This window comes from Psammomys obesus, unplaced genomic scaffold (assembly GCF_907164565.1).
Source record: "Psammomys obesus unplaced genomic scaffold, mPsaObe1.curated_primary_1811, whole genome shotgun sequence".
NCBI classification, from domain to species: Eukaryota; Metazoa; Chordata; class Mammalia; order Rodentia; family Muridae; genus Psammomys; species Psammomys obesus.
In genome coordinates, this window is record NW_026596440.1 from 421,130 (window position 1) to 434,808 (window position 13,679).

General features: G+C 41.0%; 1 protein-coding gene across 1 annotated transcript in view; it reads right to left on the reverse strand.

Moving 5' to 3' along the window:
- The window catches only part of Adcy2 (adenylate cyclase 2), a 367,518-nt gene that overhangs the window by 37,201 nt on the left and 316,638 nt on the right, over nt 1-13,679 (reverse strand). The window contains exons 17-18 of the mRNA XM_055598037.1: nt 10,891-11,010; nt 7,364-7,533 (exon numbers count right to left, since the gene is read on the reverse strand). Coding sequence (XP_055454012.1) covers nt 7,364-7,533; nt 10,891-11,010 — 290 coding nt within the window. The remainder of the gene's footprint in view (nt 1-7,363; nt 7,534-10,890; nt 11,011-13,679) is intronic.

A 13,679-nucleotide genomic window follows, 5' to 3' on the forward strand; every position in this document is an offset into this window, starting at 1 on the left:
TTAATCATGTAGATGTGAGAACAACGAGATAATTAGAGCAGTTGACAGCACTTGAGACACCTGTAAGGTTGGAGAGCGCTGACACTCGCCAAGTGACTAGCAGCTGACAGTCAAGAGAACCAGTAAGGAAGCACAGATCAGAGATGTATACAAAGGTGCTTCACCAACCCTGAAATGGGAGGGTACGAAATGAACAGACAAAAGTGTCCAATGGCTTTTCCTTTCTTGGAAACTCTTCCACTCTGGGAAATTCCTTTCACTTTTACTTAATTTCTCACTTTTCCTCAACTTCTTACTTTTCTATAATTCTACTTAATAAAGCTTCCTTCCACTTGGCAATTTCCAGAAGAGTCCTTGACTTTCATTTTCATTTCTGTGAGATACAAACTCAGAGCCACTGTCTCACGTTGACCCTTGTGACTGTTGAGCATTTGGCACTGGAGGAGCTTGGGTCAAGCACAGCATGGCTGAGAAAGGTCTGCTCACACTAAGAAACTACTCAATATCATTACTTTTAAAAACTTCACATTTGGGGGGCCAGAGAGATAGCTCAGCAGTCAAGAGCATGTGTTGCTCTTGCAGAGGACCTAGGTACAGTTCCTGGAACCACAAAGCAGGTCACAAGGATCTGTCTGACACCCCCTTCTGGCTTCCATAGGTATCAGGCAAACATATGAAACACATACATATATGCAGGCAAACTACTCATGTACATTAAATAAATAAATATTTTTTTCTTCGATGACATAATTTATTTTTAAAAATACCTCCAAGAAAACTAATTTCTATTGTGCTATGAACTACATACTAGCTGTGATAATGTATTCTCAGGTTCCTGGTGTCTGGGATAACTCAGAGGTCTTCTTGCTAGGGCTCTGATCTAGAGCCTACAACTCATAAAGAAGAGGCCAGTGGACCAGGGTTGTAGCTCAGTGGCAGAGAGCTTAGCAACTTCAATGTCCTGCATTTCTGTCCATCAACACACACTCTTCATGCAGGAACGCACGCGCGTGCACACACACACACACACACACACACACACACACACACACACACAGCAGCAGCAGCAGCAAAGAGATAATGCTTCCACCCATAACCTACCCACATAGCACTCATGGCTCCCAGCTGACTTATCATTTGGCATTTAGTTTATTAGCTGTCTCTTTACTACACCATTGCATTAGGACATACTTATCCGGCTCTGGCAACAACATTTTGAGTCCTCAGGAAACTTTGATGCCAAATTAGGAAAAAAAAAAAAAAAAAAGCTTTGCACATCAATGTCATGAGGGTGAATCTTTCTGCCTCTTACTCAAAAGCTGTGAAGCGAATAACAGGGCCAGAAGTCACTACTACCCAGAACCGAATATAAAAATGCATCCCAGAAAACATGCTAGATTCAAATAAGAAACAAACAAAACAAAACAAAAAACAAAAAGACAGCCCCATGCCCTGTCAGAGCACCGTCATGTCAGTCTGAACATGAGGGCCAGGGAGCATGGTGGTGCTCTGCCAGCTGCTGCAGGGAGGTGGCGTACTAGCTACGTATGGCATGACTGTCCTTTTGTACTCTCCTCTGCACCCTGAGTCACCCAGTGACTTTATCTGGGTTTGCCAATGGCTGGTGGGAGGCATGATGACAACAGTTTGGCTAGGGTTGCTGCATGCCTTATAAACGGTGCTTGTTAACAGTCCTGATGTCATAGGGACAGGTGGCTTTTCAGAAAGACACAATATTTTACTGCTGCTAACTGGAAGGAGGTAACGAGGGATGCTTGGAGAGTGCCCTGGAGGAAGCTATAGGTCAGAAGGGATAAAAACTTGGCGGGAGAGGCAGTGGCCTGTCCATTACCACAGTGCTAGAGATACTGATGCACTGTGATCAATTCTGGGCTCTCTGTATAGAGAAGAGTGATGGTCATTGGAAAGCAGATGCACACAACGGGATCTGATACCATGGGGCTGTGCTCAGCTTTAGCAACCAATTTGAAGAGTGGACCATCAGAATTCTATTCTGTAGAGTCTGTGGGAACAGGCTTGCTTCTCTACCCTTCACCCAAAGAAAAGAAGCTTAAAAATAGAATGTTCTTCCAGATGAGTCCAAACCAGAATGTGCTCTGCTTCAGGTGGAAAAGATGGCTGCATCCTACAAAAGAATAGTGTGGCATAGATTGCACAACTAGGATTTCCTCCTTACGCTGCTTTGATGGAGCATCAGACAGCACAGCACATGTTCTTTACCTTTGGAAGATGACAGAGAAATAGGCAAGGCTGGGGAAATTGAGATATCAGATTTCAAAGTAATTTAAAAGAATTTCAAAATCAACTTGGACATATTAGAATATGTTCTAATGAAAAGAATGGAGACCTTAAATAGATCGTAGGTGTTTTGAACACCCACCACTATCTACAGAAGGGCAGATGTGAGGGTCTCTCTGTTTTTCCTCTGCATGATGAATTCCTCAATTCTTTCTTGAGACTGTCAACTAGTTCAGCATCCCCTGATCCTAAGGTGAACAAGATATAGCAATGTCAAGTTGTAGACATTGAGATTATCAAGAGATGTAGGAAAGATGAGGAAAGCAGAGACATTCCACCTGGAGGGTCTGGACTCTTCCCTCTTAGTGATACTGGTTTGAGCCCCTCCACCAGGCTCCTGGAGGGAGAGCTGATGCTGAATTTGGAAAGGTGAACCTACACAGCTATATCTGGAAATCACAGTTCAAATTTTCAGAAGGTGAGCCAGGTGTGGTGGTGCACACCTTTAATCCTAGCATTTAGAAGGCAGAGGCAGGTGGATCTTTGAGTTATAGGCCAGCCTGGTCTACAGAGTGAGTTCCAGAACAGCCAAGGTTACACAAAGAAACACTGTCTTGAAAAAAACAAAAAAAACAAAAACCTAAACAGCTAGCCAACCAAACAGCCAACCAACTGACCAACCAGCCAGCCAATCATCCAACCAACCAACCAACCAAACAAAAACTTGCAGAAGATGATAAGATCTGAATGTGTCTGCTGTTGTGTATTCATGTGCTGTGCCACCCAGAAAACATTTATATACCCCATCCACGTTTGCCACAGTGGGTGAGTCTATAGAACTCCCTCTTGGCTCCTCTGTTGGAACTCCTTACCATTCATGCCTCTCCAGAAAAAAAACAAAAAAGGCTCACATCTGCTCTTCCAGTAGGGTTACCTAATGGCTGGTGCACATAAATGATAACTCCTGCATCTTAAGACTCAGTTCTTCAAGAGAAGATGTTCATAAAAAGTCCTGATGGCACTTTGTAGATTCTGCAGTCAGCCTGCATCACAAGAAGTAACGGCGCAAAAGTACTTCCCCCAGCTGTCAGTGCCCTCGACATCATCTTGAGGAACACTCAGTGGTCCAGCAGCATTGGCTAAGAACTCTGGAAGAAAGTGCCTGCTTTCTTGTCTAGGAACTGGTATGGGCATGTTCTCGCAGACAGTATGTAGGGCAGCTGAATAAACGCAGAGATATGGGAACAACTTACTCTGCACCTTTCAAACACATCCTTCACCACAAGGCGACACAGAAGGAGCAATTATTGCTGGTGCTGCGATGCTGCTGGCCTGCCACGAATGGACTGTTAACAGCACACTCACCCGTGTCGTCTTCTTTTCCCCCTGAAGAATCTGGCCACTTTCAGGAATTGGTAATGACACCTTTGATGTCATCTTATGAATTATTCAATGATCGGAAGCTTTCCTAGTGCTGACTTCTGCTTTCTTTGCTAGCCCTCTTGGAAAAAGAGAGCCCAGAAGAGGAGGGGAACAACTCCATTGATTTGCTCTGTCCTGTTCAGAACTTCTCTTTGTACTGTCTTTATCATGATCAATGTCAAATTTGGCTTGAAAGGCTGCTCACCAGCCCATGGTGAACCATGCTGGTCGGTCACACTGCAAACTGCTTTCATTTGCTGGCACTGTCTTTAAACAGAGATGGTCTTTCTCCAAACTCTCTTTTGAGTGACCAGACCTCTAGGAGATACAGAAGCAGGAAGTAGCTGAGGGGGAGACTTCATTTTTGACAGTGTTTGAAATATTCATATTGTTTGGAACACATCCTGATTGTATTTCATTTATTCAGCACCAAGAACATGCCAGGCACTGTAGTAGGCACAGCAGTTTCCTGGGTCTCTTTTTGCTTGATTTAATAGAATTATCACCCCCCCTCCCAAGACGGTGTGTGTATGTGTATGTGTATGTGTATGTGTGTGTCTGCATATCTGTATCTGTCTGTGTGATTGTGTAGGTATGCGTGTGTATGTGTATGTCTGTCTGTGTGAGTGTGTATCTATTAGAGTGTGTGTGTGGGAAAAAGAGAGAGGGAGAGAGAGAGAAAGAGAGAGAGGAGAGAAAGAGAGAGCAGGGCAATAAATCAAACACCATGTTCAACTTATTGAGGATAGAAATGTCAACCTTCATTTCCAGGGTGGGAACACGACAAAAGACACTGGCTGTGTGGCATACCTTCAGAGTGAAGGCTGGACCGGCAAGGTAGGCCTCCTGAAAACATTCAAGAGCAGAGAGGAGCAATCCCAGAAGCCTCCTTGGAGGGGAAGGATGCTGACTATCATGTCCAAGCTGTGGTATCAAGCGTGTAGGTGCAAGGAAATAGAGAATGAGAGGGGACACAATGTCTAAAATAGGTATAGGAAGGGACATGGCCAAGTGGACTGCAGCAGCACGCTGGCTCCAGCAGAGTGCCTGTACTGGCTGGTCATCTCTAAGCCAGTTCCTTCCTGGAATGGCATTTCGGGTTCTGGGATTTGAAGATGTTTACTCTCCAGGTGGCAGGACTGGACAGCATGCTTGCAAACGTGTCCCACTTTCATCAATAGCTATGTATCATATCATATCATATCATATCATATCATATCATATCATATCATATCATATCATATCATATCATATCATATCATATCATATCATATCAGCATCCTATCCTATCCTATCCTATCCTATCCTATCCTATCCTATCCTATCCTATCCTATCCTATCCTATCCTATCCTATCCTATCCGGGTCAATAAAATAGGCAAAGTGTGGGGAGATCTTTCCCACCCAGACTTAGCTTTGGAAGCTCAGGAAATGGGGAATCATGAATGCTGGGGTGAGGTAGAGACGCTGGAGCAACACTAAGCTACTCTCAGGGCTTTTCATTTGGGGCCCCCTTAGGCTGGTGTTAGACAACATTGTTAAGCTGGGTGCAGTTTGCTCTTCTGTTCCATGCTTCTAAACTTCTCCTTAAGCAGAGGAATATACTTGGGGGTGAAAAAATCCCCCAGATCCTACAGGTATCTGTCAGAGAAGGGACAGATCCTCCTGAAGGAGATTCTGAACTGGGCAGTAGATGCAGCCCCTGCAGAGGATGCTGGCTCCCACTAGACATCACTATAGGTGTGAGGTCACTGGAATTCCAAAGCAAGTGCAAAGGTCTTTAGAAGAGCAAAGACACTCACTCCACAAGTACCTAGCAACCACTTTGCCACTGCTGAGGCCTCTCAGAGGTTGTGTCTCTTCAAGGGCTTCTTCCCATCCCCAGGAACAATAATGTCCCCATCCAAAGCTTTATAATCTCATTTCCCTGTTTGCTTCAAATGTGTAATGTATCTCAGCACTTTAAATTTAATAAAGGGAAATTTAATAGGTCCATCAGTTGTATGCAAAAATCAGCAATGTTCCATTTATTTAGGAAAGCGATCCAGGTTCACTGGCTACAGCAGAGAGATAATAAAGCATGCTTCGCTGGGGATTTTAAGAATTTATAGGAATATTAACTTCTGGTTTCATTCTCATCTTGGCGAAGAAATAATAACATTCCCTTAATATAGTTATGCATTTCTGCAACTTTATGCCTTCAGCTTGATTACAGATTATCGGGTTTCACAGTATGGGGAAAATTAAATTAGGTGATGAGAACAGCTGCAGCCATGTTTCTGAAAGTGTTTGTATTGATAAGAAATGTTTGGGAAGGTGGCTTCCTTGTGCACGTGGAGAAAAGGCCACACATTATCAGCAGAAACCACCTTTCTGGGTCAACATTTCTATGCATGTATTTGAGGACTCTCTCTCTGTGTGTGTGTACATATATATATATATATATATATATATATATATATATATGTATATATATATATATATATGTATATATATATGTATGTACAGGGTTAGAAAGGGCTGGAGATATAGCTCAGTGCCAGGGATGTACAAGGCCCTGGTTTAGACTCTCAAACACTGAAAAAAAAAAACCCAAATGGAGAAATCCTATGGAAGAAAAGACAAATAACTCAGAAAATTCCTTATATGTATATAAACCAACGCTTGGTGGAAACGTCTTGCTATTGAGATGTGAAATAGATAGTATGATAATTAAAATGTTCTCTTTCAAGCAGTGATCAAGTATTCTTTAGATGCTTCTGGAAAAAAATGTGATAACAAAACTTTCCCAAACATGACTTTGCCAACAAATGGATGCTTTTGTGTGATAACGGTGATAAAATCCTCTGACGGGATATTTTTATGTCTCTGATCCTGAGGATGGAAAATTCAACAGGACTGCATTTGTCTTGGGAGTCAGATTTTTTTCAAGGAGCAAAATAAGTTTCCAGGTTTGACCTTTTCTCTCTATACAGTGGTATTTAGGAAAACTCTACAAAGAATCCTCACACCATGACTTGTGAAAATAATTACTTATTTCCTTTACTACTTTTTCTTCTGAACCAAATGACATTTTGTCTTCCAATCTTCTCCTGGGGAAAGCTGGTGATTTCTGGGCACGTGTTTGGTTGCTGTGAGCTGCTCTGGAAAGATTGTGGCTTGTATGCAGAGGGATGGAACGCTGAAGTGGCATTATATCCCCACCATATGTTGGACAACCCCATGGCAGAGAACAGCTCAGGCAAATGTTAATAGGGCTGAGACAGGGACCCCGGGAATGCTGCCACAACATAGTTTCCACTAAGCTGGGCATGATGTTACATATCTGTCATGCTCTGCTAGCCACCGGAATGCCTGAAGTGTGAGGATCACTTTAGATCAAGAGCTCAAGTCCACCCTGAGCAACATAGGGAGATGGGGAGGGGGAAGAGCACAACAGGGGGAGGCAGATTTCATATTATACAAATCCTCTCTTTAAGGTACTCCATTCTTTACATGCATTTCTCAATACAGTCTATGTTATCAATAATGAAAACACATCTCACCTTCCTGATCCATCATTTCAAAGACACTCTCACTGTGATTACTGACAGCAGCAGTTTTGATAATTTTCACTGACCATGAGATCAAAATTGCCATGAATGAGCTAGGCACATGATCAGAGACCGGAAGGGTCCACTCACCTCTGGAATAGGACCTGGCTGTACGCATCCAGAACATGGGCATGGCTGTGGAGCAGAATAGTGTTGTAGCCCACGAGTGCCACCATCATGATCAACATTTTTAACTCATAGTTCACCCTCAGGAAGACAGAGCAGGAGATCAAGCCCAGGACGCAGCTGTATATGAAGTACTGCGACAGGAAACAAGACAGAAAGAAAGCGTTAGGATCGCTAACAAGTTCAGCCCAGGGACAGCATCCAACAGGTGTCCCATCCACATGAAATGCTGCGGAGGAGTCAGGCTTTTGTCTCTTCCCTCTGACCTGAAGGTTCATGGATGTTTGCTTCATGAGATTCTAAAATGATCTGGCATAACAAAAAGAAATTTAAAAAACCTATGTTGCCAAACACTTCAGAAAAAGTGTTTGAAGACATGTTATGCAGAAATTGAATTTTATTTCTTGAAAATATAGTGTGACCCTGTGCACATTTATGGAATTTTTAGAAATGATACTTGGTAGAATTTCTCTTGGGCTTATCAATTTGTTGATTCATGAAAGTGATTCATAAATCAAGGCAAATAATGCCATTAAAAGCACCAGACTGCCAGACATTTTATTAAAAGAGAATGTATATATCAGAGTAGACCCTAAGGATTTAGGCTGAGATCTTGGGCCATGGAAACACTTGAATTTGGACAGGCGCCATAAGAAATTTAAAGCATGGAGTGTAGGATGGGGCACATTGCATCTCGGTCTACAGAAATCTGTAGGCCTGCCTACTTCCTTGACCATCTCCTCTCTGTCTGTCATATTTAGGGAGACCTCAGAGAGCCCTGCATTCAGCCTGCTTCTATCACTCATTATTAGTGCAGTGACTTTTGGCTGGTAATGTAACTGCCAATATCTCAGCATCTTCACTGAACAGTGGGGGTCATGATACCATTCTTACAGATCACTGCGAAGAACAGATGCAGAAAGCGTAGAGTCCAAGCCCTCCAGCAGAGACAGACTTGCCAAAGGGGAAGGTTACTATTTCTGAATGCTTTCTGTTGCTGCATCATGGAGATTTTTAGAACAAGGTGCTGGATTTCTATTCGAGCATTCTCAGGACAGGAAGAGCAAGGAAGACAGGTTGAGCATTTCAGCTCAGTGAATTGGGCTGGTTCAGCAGGCATCCAGTTGTTACTTCATCACAGTGACACATCATTTGTGAACTCATGCCTCAGCTGAGCCATTCCCATGAAGCTACATGGAAGGTTACTGATGTGAGCTCACGAGTTCCTGTTCTCAGGGAAGAAGAAAAGTTGGAAAAAGAAGTTGCAGTGGCCATAGAGCAAGGTTCTGCTTTGTTATGGGTACCCAAACGAATGGAGGAATCATCCAGGCATTAGGACAAATGCTTTATTGAGGAGAACTTGCATTTCACATTCCTGTTTTTGAAGGGGCCAGCAGTTCCAACCCAACAATACAAATTTGTCATTCTGTCAGAAGTTACTGTTTTCTTTGCATGGATGCTGGGCAGTCACTGTCCACTGAGGGTGGCAGGTCTTGTAAGGTAATGAGTGTTGTAAGCATAAACTGTTGATCAGTGATTACTAATGTCGGTTCTCCACTGCTCTGACCCACCACAGAACAGAAAGAGGCAAAGAGCCATGGTGAGATTATTCAGGCCATTGTGACCAAATGAAGAGAAAGGTGAACGGTTAAGTAGCAAAACCTTTCTCACCTTATAGTGGGTTTCTTGAAATCAGTCCTGATTACATCTTAGGTAATTTGTCAAGAAAGCCTTAGGGGCCTTCTGAGGACCCACGGATACAATGTGTTTCTGCACTGTCTTGCCTAGGCTAGCCCCTTTGTGGATCATCAACTCTGTAGGTGAGCCTCAAGAGACCTGGACAGAGTGTTGATAGTAATTTGATAGAATTAATTTGGTTCATTTGAAACTAACTGAATATGGGCTTTCATGTATGTTTGTTTTAAATTGGTTCTTTTTAATTTTGGTGATCCACCATTCTATTTTTTTTGAAAAATATTAAAGCATAATAGATTGGAAATTAAATGAGCAAAACAAAATGAAATGAGAGTCATTACGAAAAGAGTACATAAGGTACTGGCTTGCAGCCTCATGATTCCTTGCTCAGGTGACACAAGGACCCTAAGCTGCTCTTCAGAGCTCTGAGGTTGTCCTAAGGGCTGAATATGGGAGGTGTCTGCCTTTGGTTCCTGGCTTATCTGATTCACACAGAAGGTCATTTCAGCAAGAAGTCCTACATTTTCCTTGCACCGCTCAAAAGAGTGATAGAAATGACGCCAACCACCCTAGAGAATCCACATGAAGAGTATATGTAATTACAGAGAACACACAAATTCACAGGGAGACTACATAACAACACATAGGACTCACAGGGAGATTATATACAAAACACAGAGGACTCAAGTGGAGTTCATAAACAACAACAGAGAACGCACACGGAGATTATATACAACAACGCAGAGAGTTCAGAACACTGCCTTGCCAAAAGCTACATAAAATTTATGTTTTTGGAGTAGAGGTTTAAGATTTGTAATTATTTGTAAATACTGGGAGTCTTCATAAATTGTAATTTTAAAAGGGTTTTTATTGCTGGTTTATGAAAATTATCCGCCAGAAGCGTTTGATGTTAAAATTAGAAGTATATAAATCAACACACATAAAAATAAGAGTGTCTAATGGTTCCTGGTATCCACAGCTAACCAATACCAACAGTGATCTGCATGTGTCTTTCCATGCTTCCTACATGATTTACTATAGGTGTTATTTTACAAAGTTTTGATTGTATTTCTTGATATCGTTTTAAATAATACTTTTTAGTAATTTATTATGAATATATGTTACTGAATGTTTTTAATCATCTTATTTAAAGGCTGAGTTTAATTCCATTATGTGGTTATAATGAAATAAAATTTTTTTGTGTTTTTTCCACTTTTAGTTCATTTTTCTTTCTTATTATGTAAATACTCAGACCAACAGTTTACCTTTCTGGTAAACTGTTCAATTTTTAAAATTAATTCACAAACATAGGCTTTAAGTGTAAAGAGTTCATATGTTTTAATATTTAAAATATTTTGTATTACTGCAATTTTTATTATTATCTAAGGTCCTATTAAGAAGAGTTCTGCCATGGCCAATAGTAAGCAGGATCTTCTACCCCAGACCTTGCCCATTCACTTTCAGTCATAGACTTCCTATAATATGGGGTTAGAAATATGTAGTCTCGTGAACACTTACAAATGGTTTTCCTGATGCTACTATGGGTGAATCTGCTAGGGCAGAAGCCATGGTACTTTCCAAATATTCTGGGGCTTTTGAGCTCCCGAGTCTATCATGTGGCTTTTGTATTGGTGGGATATGCCAGTATGGGGTTTCTTGACCAGAATCTGCTATCTGAGGACTTATGATTGGAATGAAAGTGTAAGTTGTGGTGGTATCTGAGGCTGAGGACCTTGCATTGTTTAGGCTGATGTTACAGGCAAATGGCAAAGCATCACTGGGTACAACTTTCTTACCGGGAGGAAAAACAAGTTCTGTGCATGAAGAATTGCTGCCTGGTTGTCTGGAACAGAAACGTTTGCATTTGATGTATTGGCAGTCAGAAGGGTTGTCTCCTCAGGGTCACTCAGGAAAAACTGTGAAGAGAAATGGCCTTTTTTTCAATGAATTATTCCAGATTGGATAGAATAAATAGCAGGTGGGAGCAGCATTTACTAATGACTGTTTTTTTATGTGCAGTCAGTGAATAGTCTAGGGTCTCTACACTGCCTGTGATTTCAGCTCTCAACTTCTTCTTGACATTTTGGGATGTTCTATTCAATAAATAAGGAAATATTAAAGCACCGCATCCTCAGTACAGAAACTCCAGGGCTTTCAGATTGCTGTTGATGAAGAAAGAAGCAACTGAGTCAAATGTTAGGTTAACACACAAAGCACATAGCACAAGAAGGCTTGCTAAGCTGATTTCATCACATACACAGATATTCAACCCTTTCTCACAACTTCACAAAGCCAGAGGTGTCAGACCTGTCTTCATTCTTTGCCATCTTGGTTCAAATATTCAAGGAGTCAATAGACTAAAGTTGCCTACTGCCACATCTGCCTATAACTGCCTTTGATTACAGCCACATTTACCTTCAACCACATTTGCGTACTATCACATTTGCCTACAGCCACATTATTTGCATACATTATTTGTGAGCCTCTGGCCTCACAGATGATGGTTAGGGGCCTCCAAACTTGAGGAGATGGATGTTCCCATTGCTCTTGGAAAGGTGGGTGTATTTAACAATGAGCATTGGCATAAGCGTCCAGAAGCAAAGGGTTAACCTGTTTGCAAGGCAGGATGAAAACCAAGCCCTCTCTTCCAGACAGGGTGAAGCACAGACTGCTTCAGTGACCACTGATCACTTTTCTGCCATGCGACCAGGAATCATACACATATTCTGGAAAGATAAAGTAGAAAGCCATGACTCGTGAAAGCTTCCTTTTTCAGAAAGAAATTAATCTGTAAATCTAGATTGTGTGTTTGTTATAGGGCTAAACATTCACACTAAAGGTTGAAATGTAAATATTTCCTGTATTTTTTTCCCATGGTGGCTTTGTTTGTGTTTACTAGTTTACATTCTTTGATATTATAGTTCTTGTCAGATACGTAGATTAGTTCCTCAAGTGAATAAGAAAATGTTTATTATAATTTTGGTGGCATGCTTTTCCCCCAACAATGGTGCTAGATACAGTGTTTTAAAATCTATTATAAATAAAACATATATTTAGGTTAACGAAACATAGAAATCTTTATCTGCTGCTAAATAACTTGTATCAAAATCCCCAACCTGTAGTTGACTTATAGTTCTGCTAATTCTTTGGAAAAATTATACCAGGAAGAAAACTGAATGAAGAAATTATTTGGCATACACTATGCTCTGAAACACTGCAGATTTCGATTTCACCGATCTCAAATATAGTTAATTTAAACACTGAAGAGCACAGAAAGGAAATAAAGGACCCTTTTTAGCTTGGGGATATATCCACCAAGTCTACTTTCAGGGACCCAGCATTTTAAAATAATTAACAAAAACGTCTTGATTATGTCACCATGGAGACCAAAAATAAGAAAGATGAGGTGTTATGTTCATGCTGTATAGTTAGTAACAGTCTCCGTGAAGACTATATTTTGCCAGGTTGCTATACATAAGTACAATGCTATGAGCTTGAAAATCAAGAGAAGACATGGGGACTTTGGAGCTGGTTTAGCAGTTAAGAGCACTTGCTGCTCTTGTGGGAGACATAGGTTTTGTTCCCAGCAAGCCTGGTGACATACAACTGTCCATAGTTCCAGTTCCAGAGGATCTGGCCTCTGTGGGTACTGCATGCATGCAGTACACATACACATACATGGACACTCATACACATAAAATAAAAATAAATCTTTTTAAAAACCAGGAGAAGATGTACACTATGTACAAGAATAGTGAATACTGAATACAGTATCCCCAAAGCAAAATGCTTTTCCAGTCCCTCCTCCCACTTCTTTCATGTTAATCCACCTCACTTCTCTTCGCAGAATGAATTTCCAGTATCAAGATTATTTAGGGATCACCTTGGTGAAGCCATATTAATGTCCAAAGTTATGACTGTAAATTTATATTGTCTAGAACAAGATTGTCTCATTGAGTGTTAATAATGCCACGAATATTTGGCTTTTCTTCCAAATTTTACACTTTCCAAAAATTTAATCCCAAACAAAAGCATGTTTTCCAAGTATTGTTAGCTGTGAACACAGGGCTTGCCATGAAGATTTGTGCCTGGTGACGTTATTGATTGTCATCCGGTTGGAATTACAAGTCCAAGTTGTTTACTGGTTGACCAGTTAACCCTTGCCTCCTGAAAGTCTCTCAGAAATGATATGGGCTAGCACCAAATGATGTCATCACTGTGAACATCAATGGTGGTAGGGCTATCCAGCTTTCTTTTAAAAATTATTTAATTTTTACTTTTTAGTTTTTTTAGACTATAATTTAATCATATCATCTTTCTCTTCCCTTTCCTCTCCCCAAACATCCCCATATACCCCCTTTCTTTCTTTCAAATTCATGGCCTCCTTTTCATTAATTATCCAGCTTTTTCTACATGTGACTCTAGAGAGCCTGCTAGAAACCCATGAGGAACAAAACAAGGCCATTTGTAATTTGATATCCAAACCTTATATTTGAAAATAATATGTATAACTAATATTTTTCTCAAATGTTTATTGAGATATTTAGTATCATGTAGATGAATATGGACTATGTAGGGTATCCTG